Source organism: Microtus oregoni, unplaced genomic scaffold, assembly GCF_018167655.1.
Source record: "Microtus oregoni isolate MIOR12 unplaced genomic scaffold, Mior012 000014F_ref0000157, whole genome shotgun sequence".
NCBI classification, from domain to species: domain Eukaryota; kingdom Metazoa; phylum Chordata; class Mammalia; order Rodentia; family Cricetidae; genus Microtus; species Microtus oregoni.
In genome coordinates, this window is record NW_024543073.1 from 50,945,444 (window position 1) to 50,958,615 (window position 13,172).

The 13,172-nt window shown below is 51.0% G+C and overlaps 1 protein-coding gene across 1 annotated transcript in view; it reads left to right on the top strand.

Annotated features, from left to right (window-relative positions):
- Nucleotides 1-411: 411 nt before the first annotated feature.
- The window catches only part of Cacna1a (calcium voltage-gated channel subunit alpha1 A), a gene marked incomplete at its 3' end in the record, with an annotated part of 258,667 nt that continues 245,906 nt past the window's right edge, over nt 412-13,172 (top strand). Inside the window, exon 1 of the mRNA XM_041663340.1 lies at nt 412-593. Within this exon, the coding sequence (XP_041519274.1) occupies nt 466-593 (128 nt within the window). The remainder of the gene's footprint in view (nt 594-13,172) is intronic.

Here is a 13,172-nt window from a genome sequence, read left to right on the forward strand (position 1 = left end):
CCCCAACCCACCCCAGTCTGGCTGGCATCTGGAGCCAGGTGGTCCAAGTGCTCAGCATCAGCCACACCCTTGTGGCCTTTCAACCCACGGCCTGTGTTGCCCGGCAACTGCTAGAAGTGTCTTTCCTGTCCCCTAGTTGCCAAGGGAATACTCAATCCTGGCAGCCAGGCCCGGGGTGCTGAACTTCCGGGTACAGGGTGGGGTGGCCTCTGCTGCCCACACCTGCTCTCGTGGCCCTGGCTTCCTTGTAGCTTCTCTCACTCTGCTCTTCCCGTCTTCCTTCTCCCTCCAGTTTCCTCTCCTGGGATTTCTGAGTGAGGTCCATGGATGCCGAAGGCCTCCCGGGGCTCTGACCCCATGTTTCCTCCACTCAGTCATGAGGTCCTCCACCGCCCAAGCTGCCGAGGCGCGGACTGCACTCTGGCAGGCTCACGCAGGCCCCTGCACGTCTCGTGGTCACAACAGATGAGCGGCAGCCTTGACGGGCCAACTCTGAAACGGCGTGGTGGCGTGGTGGACCACCGGGATGTCATCTTGGCCCACCAAGCGCACAAAATGCATAGCACCCCTCAGGCCAGAAGGAAAGAGTGGGAGTAAGTATGTGGGGGTCGGGGTGTTCGTGGGCTCGTAGGCCAGTCGGGGTGCTCAATGTGCTGATAAGCTATGCGATTACTGAAGACTCACGTTTTCCCTTATGAGTCGCGATCAACATTCCACCTGTGGGTTGCCTTGAATTCTCTGAGCCGGCTTTGTGAAGGATGCAGGTCTCCTGCAAGCAGTGCAGCCAGAAAGGGCTGGCAGAGGGGACAGATGCTTCTGCTGGGGATGTGGTGGGGAAAGGCTGAGAAATGTTGCCTTCTAGAAGCAACCCCAGAATCCCCATCAGCTCTCACTGCAGTTTCCAGAGCAAGGGATAGACCTTTGCGCTGAAGGCAGAGTGGGAGGCCAGCTTGGGTTGGGAGAGTGTGGTGCTTTCCTGACTTGGTTTGTCATCCCCAAGTGGGTCTGGGGGGATGGGGAGTTGGGATGGGGTGGGGAGAGCAGCTACCTGGTGCTTGGGACTGAAAACCTCTTCCCAGGTTCCTTCAGTGGTTGTGGAAACCAGCGGCGATGAGATGCTCCATTGCCAGTTGCTTTTCTAGGCGGATTGCTAAGGCTTACTAAAAACGTTTTTCCCCCAAAGGTGCAAAGCCGGGGGAGGGTTCCTGGGCTGACAATGATGGCTGTGATTTGAACACCAGTAACAGCACAAGCAGCTGATGCTGGTGGGACAGAAACCATCAGCTCAAGTCTTAAGGGGTCCCTCCATCTCCACACACTGCCTGTCTCAGAGAGGCTCAGTGTGGGGTCAGCCTGCTTCTCTGCAGCTGTCTCTGTTTTCTTCTGTTGCTGGAGGAGGCTGGGGTGCTGGGTGAAGCCAGTGGGTGCTGGTGCGCGTGTGCAAATACAAGGGCCTGACCACGTGTGGCAACTGGTTTGAAGTATAACTTCTGGGGAGTGGCTGCTGCATGGGACCTCTCAGGTGGTCCTAGAGATTATGTCGACACCTGGTGGCATATTTGAGCATCTACAGGCAGCAACTATCCGACCGTGGTCTACCCATGCATCAGCTGTCCTATCCATATATCATCCCATGCACCCCTGATTTCCCCCTCCCTCCTCCACACACACACCCATGTCCAACTCATGCACTCTTCAGCCCATCTGTCAATCCATCCATCCATGCATCCATCCATCCATCCATCAATCCATCCTTTCATAGGTGCCCGGATAGGACCTTTCCAGGGCTTCTCCCCAACCCCTTCCTCTTCAGCTCTCCCCATTCACACTCTCCCTTGCTTGGCTCTCTCAGAAGCAATGAGACTCTGAGTATTCCTGCACACTTGCTGCAAGGAAACATTTTTAGGAATGGAAAAGTGCTTTGTGTGCATATGGAGAGGGGTGGGCCATGGCACGCAGGTGGAGGTCAGGTGACTCCTTGCTGGAGTGGTTCTCTTCTTCCACTGTGTGGCTTCTGGGAATTGAACTGAGGTTGTCAGCTTTAGAAGCAAGTGCCTTAACCTGTTGAGCCATTGTTTCCGTGCAAGGAACGTGGTTTAAAGAACTGAAACACACTGTGGTCCCAGGAAAAGGATGTGTGCAATAATGAGACTGAATACTCACTTAGCCGCCGTGAGCTTGACCCAGGGCTCAGCTCTTTTGGCCTTCCTGTGCAGGCTCGGCCCTGGCCTAGGCTGCTTTCAACTTCTCCCCAATGTGAGCCCTTTCTGTTGGCCACAGTATAGCTGGTAGACTTTACTGATCCCTGGTCCCTGATCTACTGCGTGATCTGAGCCAAGTCCCTAGTCTCTCACTGGAGGATTCTAGGCAGGGTCTCTACCACTGAGCCACACCCCCAGGCCCTCACTGGGGGATTCTAGTTAGGTGTTCTTCTGCTATGCTTTCTGTCCTTGTCATGAAGACAATTTTTGGACAAACCCCTGTCATATTTACTTTTACTTATTTAAACATATGTTAAGCTAAACTTAGCATGTGCATTGTAATATACATAAAAATAAAATTAGAAAGGAGGACATCAATAAAATACATAATATTTTGAAATACCTATTTTGTAGACATTTTGTTTGCTTTTTTTGAGACAGAGTCTATGTAGCCCTGGCTGGCCTGGAACCTGCTAGGTAGACCAGGCTGGCCTCCAACTCACAGACCACCACTTGTATCTGCTTCCAGAGTGCTGAGTTATGACTGGAGGCAGATATTGATGTATAACACAGGCTGGCATCACACTTGTGACCCTCCAGTCTTGGCCAAACCTCAAGGACTCCAAGCCTTCCTGTGAGGGTTAATGTTAACTTCCAACTTGACAGAATCTGGAGACATCAGAGAAAGACCTCCGGGTGGTTATGCTGGTTTTGTGGATTGAAACATAAGATCTGCCCTCAGCAGATGGTACTTTCTCGACTCTTCATTGGTCCCCAAACTGTATAAAATGGAGAAAGCAGATGGAGTGCCAGTTCACACATCAGTTTACCCCTCTCTACTCTTCACTGGGGCACAGTGTGAACCACGGCCTTAGCCATCTCTCTCTGCCCTTCACTGGGCACAGTGTGAGCATCTGCCTTAGCCATCTCTCTCTGCCCTTCACTGGGGCACAGTGTGAACCATGGCCTTAGCCATCTCTCTCTGCTCTTCGCTGGGCACAGTGTGAGCATCTGCCTTAGGCTCCGCTGTAGAGGTGATGGGCTGCCCTTATGAACAGGGAGCTGAGACCCACCTTTCCTGCCGAAGTCTTCGCAGAGCATTATGGCACTGCAACAAGACACGGCTTCTAAGTCCATCCCCCTGCCTTGGGGTTTGCTTTCCCCTAGGACACCGCTCTGTGTAAGTTTTCGCTCTGCACATGTTCGAGTAGAAGTCACCCAAACCCCACAAGTCCATGATCACATTCTATGGTTGCCAGGATTTCCGCGTTTGTGTGACAAAGCCACTCTTCTCTTTCTTATTTTCTGAGAATCGTAGAGCAGATCTCAGCTCTTAGCTGGCTTTATAAGCCCAGTCTACGTCTCTAAAGCACACGACTTCCCCACCCCACCCCCCGTGCTATCATCACACTGACGGCATCAGTCACGATGCTCACAGCCCTTGTAGCTGGTGGGCCTTCCGCTTTCCTGAATCTTTTTTTTTTAAACACTGATCTCTTGGAGCAAGGGGTCTCTGTGTTATGTTTGATTATTGATTCTGCTTTTGCAATGGAGAAGGACACAGAGAACCTAGCTGAGCCAGCGGAGGCTCCCGCACCATCACCATCCACCCCCGGAGCTTGCTGTCTTCCTAACTGGAATCAAATCCCTGTCCCTATGTGGCCATTGATGTAGGGGGCTCCTAGGGATGAAGTGTGAGAACGGTCATCTCTGGCTGGATCAGTCTGGGCTATGGAATAGCCATATCAGAACATCCTTACTTGCCTTCTCCTCTCCCTTCTTTTTCTCTCCCCTCCTTTCCCTGTCCTTCCCTCCTATTCTAGCCTTGACCTCCTGATATTCCTGCCTCTGCTTCCCAAGTGCTGGATTACAGGTGTGTGCCACGAGGCTCTTAACCACTGAGCCATCTCTCTCCAGCTGCCCCACCCACTTTTTTCTTAAAGTTACATTGATGGGCTGTGTATGGGAGCGGTAGGGTGCTTGCCCAGCCCCAGGCTCCATCCCCAGCCCCTCAGGAAAGCACAAATACTGACTTGTGCTCTCTAGGGAAGCCTGTGGTGACCGCACTTGCTCTTCCTGAGCTCACCGAGAAGTGAGGGAAGTGGGTGAGTTACCATAGCCATCAGTTTAGATATATTATGTGGTGGGAATATGTGAAATCCTTTCTTTTAGCCATTTTCAGATGAAATTATTAACCGGAATTGCAGGCTCACAGCTTCTAAGGTTGCAGCCCATGGTCACCAGCTCCAGGTTCTGGATTATGTGGGCGAGGATGTCATGGGGGGCTGTGTGGTGGAGCAGAGCATCTCACCGCAAGGCCTGCTGGGAGGAGAGAGGGATAAGGATTCTAATCGCTTACTGGGGTCCAGCCCCCTGTGATCTCACTGGGCTCCACCCCTCAAAGGTTCCACTACTTCTGGATAGCACCACAGGCTTCAGCAGAAGGCCTTTGGGGGCGCACCTCAGGTGCAAATCATAACAGGAAGTGGCCTGGGACACTTCAAAAATACACCTCCAGTGACATGCCACCTCCAAGCAGTCCCCAGCAATTCAGTCTGGATTCAGCCTGGATGCATTAACTCATCAGAAGGGTGAGTTCTGCCATGATCCAGGCCCAACTCAATAGCACCACCTGGGGACCAGGCACTAAGCAATGAGCTTCAAACTCCTGCATCTGGTGACTGTTCTTACCCCCCCCCCCCCCCCCCGTTTTGTTTTGGTTTGTTTTTTTACGAGCTTTTTGAATGTTTTCTGGACATTCATAGACCCATAAAATTCTGTGTGTGCGCAGGTGCGCATAAGGACGGTCAGGTGTGCGATGTGCGTATAAGTGCGTGCAGGTGTGTGTTGAGCCAGAGGTTAACCTTAGGCGTCCTTCCCTTGGTGCCCAAGCAGGCCAGAAGAGGGCGCCTCTCTTCTGTTAGAGATACGGGCGCAAGGAACGCTCTCAACTAGGAGTGGTCTCTCTGCTTGCTGGTTTAGCCCCAGAGCTGGAATTAACCACACCTGATGTTTTACATGGGTTCTGGGGATAGAAGTCAGGACCTTCAGCTTGCATGACAAGCACCTTACTCCCTGAGCCATCTCCTCTGGCCCCTCCTTAGTGTTTGCCTGTAGTCGGACATGGTGTCCCTACTTCTTGAAACATTTGGAGATAGTTTTGTCTCATAACGCAAGAACTGTCTTTGAAACGGACTGTTTGGCTCCTGTGACTGAAAAATATTTCCTTTAGAGCCTTTTAGGAACGGGGTTTGCTGACTGGTGGGTAGGAACCGCTGGCTTCCAGCTGAAGGTTCTATAGCTAACCACCAGGTGGCGCTGTGGTCCACGAGTTGAGCAGTTGCCGGGCCCCCAAGCCTCAAATCTAGCTCTCCAGTTCGCATCTCCTGGTCTTCTGCTTCCAGCCTTTAGGGGGCAGGGTTCTGAGACACTAATGGCAACTCCCTCAAGATGCCAATTCTTACCAGATTATAACCGATCCTCACCCAAAAGGCCAGCTCTTTTTAAATGCACAGCGAGTCTGGCAAAAATCTGTTGCAGGAAGATGACCCAGTGGGTAGACGGGCTTTCTGCACAAGTCTGGAGAGCTGTGTTCAATTCCTGGAACCCAGGCAAGTGTTCCAGAAGACACTCAGTTCTACAGAGTTATATTCTGGTCCCCACATGCATGTTGTGGCACAGGTGTGAGAGCGTCCATACACAGTAAGGGCAACTGGAACATTTTATTTTTAATTTTTAAAAAATTATTTATTATGTATACAGTATTCTACCTGCAGGTAGACAGGCAGGTCAGAAGGGGGCACCAGATCTCATTGAAGATGGTTGTGAGCCACCATATGATTGCTGGGAATTGAACTCAGGACCCCTGGAAGAGCAGCCAGTGCTCTTAACCGCTGAACCAACTCTCCAGCCCGCAATTGGAACATTTGAAAGATCAGTTGGGATTGGGGTTGTGGCTTAGTGTCAGAGCTCTTGCCTAGCAGAGTTTGATTCCTGATCCTACCACTCACTGATCCTGACGGTGGGAGGCCCCTCCCTCTCTATCCCCAGTTTCCTGGCTGTAAAGTGAAGATAGCCACAGCATCCAGCTCTGGGGGGCAAACATTTCCTTCTTGTGGGGTGTATGCATGTTTGTGTGTGCAGGTGCGTATGCACATGTGTAAGCATGTGTATGGAGGTCAGAGGTCATCACAAGTGTCATTCTTCAGGAACCCTCCACTAGCTTTGTTTCTTTAGCAAAGGACTCTCTTTGTAGCCTTGGCTGTCCTGGAACTCACAGAAATCTTTCTGCTTCTGCCTCTCGAGTGTTGACATTAAAGGTGTGTGCCACCATGCCTGGCTTCCACTCTCGTTTTAAACACAAAGTCTCTCACTGGGTCCTGAGGCTCATCAGTTAGGCTAAGCTGACTGATCAGCAAGTCCAGGGATTTTTCTGACTTTGCTTCCCTCGTGCTAGGGTTACATGGGTGCAAGAAGCCTGGCTTTCTCCGTGGGTTCAGGGATGAAGCTGAGGTCCTCATGCTTGGAAGGCGAACACTTTCTGCACTGTTTCCTCTCCACAACCTGAGGCGGCAGCTTCTCTAACAGAGCAGGCTCACAGGCGATCTGTGTCTGGTCTCTGCACCTCAAGGCGGAAAGGACAACTGGTCTCAGTGCCTCGTCCCCACAAGGAAAAGAAAACAACCCTGACCAAACTGAAACCTGACTTTTAAAAAGGAGCTGCTTGGGAATCAGAACACTTTTTTTTTTTTTAAGGGGAAGGCAGGTTGAACAATTCTAGCCTAGTTGATATTAAAAAGAAATAGGTCTGGTCCCAGGACACTGCTTTTCCAGTGCAGCTGGCTGGCTTGCAGGGCAGAGAGACCCTCTTTTTGTCCTTTGAATACTGGCCTTGGCTTCGAGCCACAGAGGAAGGTCTGCAGAGGCTCTGGAGTGCCTGCCCCTCCCACAGTGCCTGGCAGGCTCTCCATGCTAGCTGCTGGCTCCTCAGTGTCTTATTAGCACATGTCCCTGAAGTCACCCTTCTGATTTTTTTTTTTCTGAGACAGGGTTTCTCTGTGTCCAGGACTGTCCTGGCTGTCCTGGAACTGGAACTTGGTTTGTAGACCAGGCTGGCCTCGAATTCCTTGAGATCCTCTTGCCTCTCCCTCGCAAGTGCTGGGATTAACAGACATGCGCTACCACCACCCAGCCACCCTTCTGATCTTATAGGACTTTTGATGTAGGATTCAGCTGTGCCTCCAGTTGCAAGTCTCCAACAGCCGCAAGCCATCCCTTTTTCATGGGGCTTGTGAGCTTGAGCTGTTCTGTCCCTTCCTGTCTCTTACAGCCAGGTAAGATGCTAAGCTTTCAACACCCCACATTTATGTTTTGAGACAGGGTCTCTGATTGGCCTAGAGCTTGCTAATGGGGCAAGGCTGGCTGGCTAGCGAGCCCCAGAGATCTGCCTGTCTTCATACCCCAGTGCTGGAAGTGAAGGGAAAGGTGTCAGTTCAGGACCCTCAAGACTAAGTTCTCAGGTCCTCGTGTTTGCATGGCAAAAACAGGACTTTACCACCTGAGCCATTTCCCCAGCCCCGTCACACTTTCTGGATGGTGACTGTGCACACGAGCAGACCTGTAATTTTGTTTGTTTTGTTTTGGTTGTTGTTTCTGCAGAGACTGACTCTGCAGTGCAGACTGGGTTGGAGTCATGCCCCTCCTGCCTCAGTCTCCCCAGTGTTGGGATGATTCATGTGGCTCACCACTGGCCCCTGCAGGATCTGCTAGTGGCTCTGCCTCTGGCTGTTCTTTCTCCCCTGGGTCAAATCCCACCACTCCATCTGTAGTTCCTCGTGTTTTGTTGTTTTGGGGTTTTGTTTCCTATGGTTTTGGGGATGGAACTAGGGACCTCATGGGTATCAAGGGATCTGAATGGATTTTAGATGATTCTGCCAGACAGAAGGAAAGCGACCATGTTAAAAGTGTTTGAAATCCTAGAGTTGTCCCGAAACAGGCTTCTCTAAGAGCTGTGCAGAGCAGAACCAGCAGAGCTAGCAGAGCTAGTGGCGATGCCAAAGAAGACATGAAAGCCAATGGGCTTCCCGGATCTCTTCCGGGAAACATAAACACAATCTCTATTGGCAATAAAGTTGCAGTCACATGATCACTGCTGAACGCACTATGATCTATTGCTTCCAAGTGTCATTGCAGTTAGAAATGGTGAAAAGAAAGGTGTGGCGTTGAGCGGTGGTGGCACACACACACCTTTAATTCTAGCACTTGGGAGGGAGGCAGAGGTAGTGAGATCTCTGTGTGTTCGTGTTCGAGGCCAGGCTTGTCTATAAGAGCTAGTCCCAAGACAGACTTCAAAACTAGAGAGAAACCTTGTCTCAAAAAACAAAAAACAAAAACAAAACACACACACACTGACAGAGATGTGGCTTTTTATTCCCATCCAACTTGCAGATTTTGTGAATTAAAAGCAAAGTGCTTGCTGGGAATCCAGGCTACCATTCCAGCATTTGGGAGTCAGAACTAGCATGGCCTAGGTAAGCAAGACTCAATCTCAAAAACAACAATCAAACAATCCCCAAATAAAGTGAGACAGGTGAAGGAAGAAGTGGATTCAGAGAGCACACTGAGATTTCTTGACGGAGTGTGTGTGTGTATCTGTGTGAATATCTGTGTGAGTGTGTATATGTGTGTCTCTGTGAGTATGTGTGTCTGTGTGTAAAGAGGTACCTAGGAGACTATAGCAAGTTGGGACACAGCTGGAGAGAGGGGTCAGAGGTTAGCAGCATCCACTGCTCTTGCATAGGACCTCAGTTCAGTTCCCAGCATCAATGTCGGACACTCACAACAGCCTGTGACTTTAGCCCCAGCAAATCTGAAGTCTTTGGCCTCTGACATCTTTGGGCACTGAATTCGCAAGGCACACCCCAACAGAGATACATATAACTTAAAAAAAAATAGAAACCAGAGGCTAGAGAGATAGTTAAGGGGTTGAGTGCATGCTTCTTCCACAAAAGACCTGGGTTCAGCTTCCAACACCCACATGGTGGCTCACAACCACCTGTAACTTAAGTTCCAGGAGATCTAATGCCTCTTCTGGCCTCCATGGACACAAAGTATTCATGTGCTGCACAGACTTACATGCAGCCAAAATACTCATACATATAAAATAAATAAATATTTTTAAAAATTTAAAAATCAGACTGGAGAGATGGCTCAGAGGTTAAGAGCTTTGCCTGCTCTTCCAAAGGTCCTGAGTTCAATTCCCAGCAACCACATGGTGGCTCACAACCATCTGTAATGGGGTCTGGTGCCCTCTTCTGGCCTGCAGGCATACACACAGACAGAATATTGTATACATAATAAATAAATAATTTAAAAATCTTTGAAAAAAGAAATCAGGGGAAAGGCAAAAGGGGCCAAGAGCTAGAGCTTGGGGAAACTGAGGAACAGACTGCAGTATGCCTTGGGCTCAGGAACGACAGCGTTCAATACCAAGCCTTGATCCAAGTTCTCACCAGATTTGTAATCTTGGTGTGCTTAGTCACACCCCACTCCTGGTACCAATTCCAGACTCCAGTGACTTCTGCGGCACCTCCCCGGTGCTTTCTCCTTGTCTGTGAAATTGCATCGCCTGCTTTAGAGTGGCGATGTCCGGGTACAGGGAGCTAAAGAAAACCCGAGACCACTCGGGGCAGTAAAGTCCTGCAGCGGGGTCCCAGACACTCAGCCCCAGGACCCCTGTGACTACCAGTGTCTGCCAAAATAAGCAAGTTCTTCTGTAAAAATGACACTGTGTACCTTACGCCATCTCTAAACTACTTAGTAACGCCCGATACTTGTCTGCTCTGCAGACAGCTGTGTTGTATTGTGTGGGGAGTAGTGACATGACAGGGGCTTCTGTATGTTCCGTGGAGATGCAGTGTTCCCTCAAATGTGTTCAGCGCTCAGCTGGTTGAATGGGTGCGTGTAGACTAATGCTGTCCTAGCCGTGTGACTCAGGATGGGTGCGTGTAGACTCTGCACATGTGTAGACTAATGCTGTCCTAGCCGTGTGACTCAGGATGGGTGCGTGTAGACTCTGCACATGTGTAGGGCTAATGCTGTCCTAGCCGTGTGACTCAGGATGGGTGCGTGTAGACTCTGCACATGTGTAGACTAATGCTGTCCTAGCTGTGTGACTCAGGATGGGTGCGTGTAGACTGCGCATGTGTAGGGCTAATGCTGTCCTAGCCGTGTGACTCAGGATGGGTGCGTGTAGACTGCGCATGTGTAGGGCTAATGCTGTCCTAGCCGTGTGACTCAGGATGGGTGCGTGTAGACTCTGCACATGTGTAGGGCTAATGCTGTCCTAGCCGTGTGACTCAGGATGGGTGCGTGTAGACTCTGCACATGTGTAGGGCTAATGCTGTCCTAGCCGTGTGACTCAGGATGGGTGTGTGTAGACTCTGCACATGTGTAGGGCTAATGCTGTCATAGCCGTAGGATGGGTGCGTGTAGACTCTGCGCATGTGTAGACTAATGCTGTCCTAGCCGTGTGACTCAGGATGGGTGCGTGTAGACTCTGCGCATGTGTAGACTAATGCTGTCCTAGCCGTGTGACTCAGGATGGGTGTGTGTAGACTCTGCACATGTGTAGGGCTAATGCTGTCATAGCCGTAGGATGGGTGCGTGTAGACTCTGCACATGTGTAGGGCTAATGCTGTCCTAGCCGTGTGACTCTAGGCTGGACGGGAGCAATGCTGTTCATAGTCACACGGATGTTCAATGGAAACCGTTTTAACTTGACTTGATAAACAGTAGTGCAGAGTGGAGCCATGCTATGTGGTGTTTTGATCTGAGCATGCGCTATCGGGAGAGTCAGAGCCGTTGTCGTGTCCAACATCTCCCGAGCTTCACACTGAAAACCGAGGCACTGAATAAATGAACAACTTCTGCTCTTCCCCCCTCCACTCCCTTTCTTCCTTTCTTCTCTTGTGTGTGTACACGTGTGCATGTGTGTGCACATGCATGTGGAGGCCCAGCTTCTGTCCCTCGGGCTCCTTATTTATGAGGCAGGGCTTGTCATCGGAGCTTGCCAGGTAGGCTAGGCTGGCTTGCTAGTGAGCCCCAGGAATCTGCCCGTCTCTGCTGGGACTACAAGCATGTGCTTCCAAGCCCAGCTATTTCTCATGTGGGTGCTGGGCTCTCACTCGGGTCCTCATGCTTGTGTGGTGGGCTCTTCCCCACCACTTTTATTTAAGGCATTTTTATGCTTCCAAGAGGAAGGAAATCCCGTACTTGCTGTTTTGGCTTTGGAGGCAGGCTTGTGTTGTGCAGCCAAGGCCAGCCTCATGCTTGTGCCCACGCTTGGGGGGCGAGGTGTCTGGCACCACACCTGGCTGCTGTTGTTTGCCTTTGTTGGTTCTCAGAACTGCAAGAGGTGCAGCTTCTGGCTCAGTGTGAGCAAGGCTCCAGCTAGCCCTCCAACGTCCCCTGCATTCTCCTTCTTTATGGACTATCCTGGACTGGTTTCTCCTGCAGCCCAGTGATACTGTCTTCTTGGTCACGTCTACTAAGAATGGCGGCATGAACCGACGTCAAGGGTGCCACATCACATCCCTTTCCCCTTCTTTCTTTCTCTCTTTTCTTTCTTTTGGAAACAAGGTCTCATTCTGTAGCCCAGGACAACCTTAAAGATACTCGCTTAAATCAAACTTGCAGTTATCCTCCTGCCTCAGCTTCCCTAGTGCTTGGATGACAAGCAGAACCACAATGCTCAGCTCAAGAATGCTTTCTCTAGAAGACAGACATGCCTTCCCATAGTCCCCAGGAATCCTTTTGGAGCCCACTGATCCACACCTACCCATCCATGGACAAATTGCTGGTAAGTGTAAGCACTGTCTCTCCCTCTCTAACCTGAGTCGGAATTTGCACCCCTGCTCCAGTAGCTCCTGGGCGTGTGGCTCTGCAGCTGCAACTTGGTCTCTCGTCCTGAGACACGGAGCATCCTGACCTTTGTACAGTTCTAAGGAGGTAAAAGGAATGATGATCACGGTGTCCAGAGAAGCCTCTCCCTCACAGCCATGGACTCCGTTGCTCTTTTGGACAACGTCAGGAGGCACTATTTACATCCATGGTGTAGGCAACAGTGTCCTCTGGGGGCTTTTCGGAGTAGCAGGTTTGCTAAATGCCTCCCGAGAGTCAGCGAGAACGTAACAGCATATGCCAAGTGTTAAAGTTGTACCATTTCACAAACAAGAAAACAGAAACAGAGAGGCTTAGTAATCAGTCTGAGATCACACAAGATGTAAGTCGACTTCAAGTCCTGAGAGCCTGGCCCCAGCTTGTGCCCTCGTCTTCTCAGCCGTTAGTCTCTTGCCTCTTGCAGTTGCCCGAACTGTGGCCCAGCTTCCCATATTTCACTTCCTATCTGGAGGCTCTTCAACACAAGTCACTGCTGAGCTAGGGTTGAACACAGGTCTGCCTGAGCCCAGCTTGAAGCCTGTTGGTGCTAATGACTTGGCTAGCATGGACACCCAGCCACTATCATGATCCCTGCAGAAAGTTCTAGTGGTTTGGATTTTAGCACTGTCGGCGGGGTCTCGCTCTCTTCTGGGTCGTCCTTGGCTGAGAGAGCAGCTGGTGAGAGTGCGGCCTGCCTTGAAGGAGCAGGGAAAGCAGCGTGAAGTGTAGGAGGCTCAGAGGAGACAGGGCCAGGGCTGGAAGGAGAACTCACCTGATTCCTGGCTTCCCCAACCCTGTCTCTATGAGCCACAGTGTGAAGCAGCCAGAATATGTTCGGGCTCACGGTTTCTCAGGCTCAGTCCATGGTCACCTGACTCTGCTGCTTTGGGTGTGTGGTGAGGGCAGTGGCCGTGAGTCAGGGAGCAGGAAGCCACAGGCAGCCTAACTCGCAGCAGGGTGTGGACACCAGCCAGGTAAAGAGCATCTGGTTAGCGCACAGGCTTCCTTTCAGGATAATCCCGTCGGTGATGA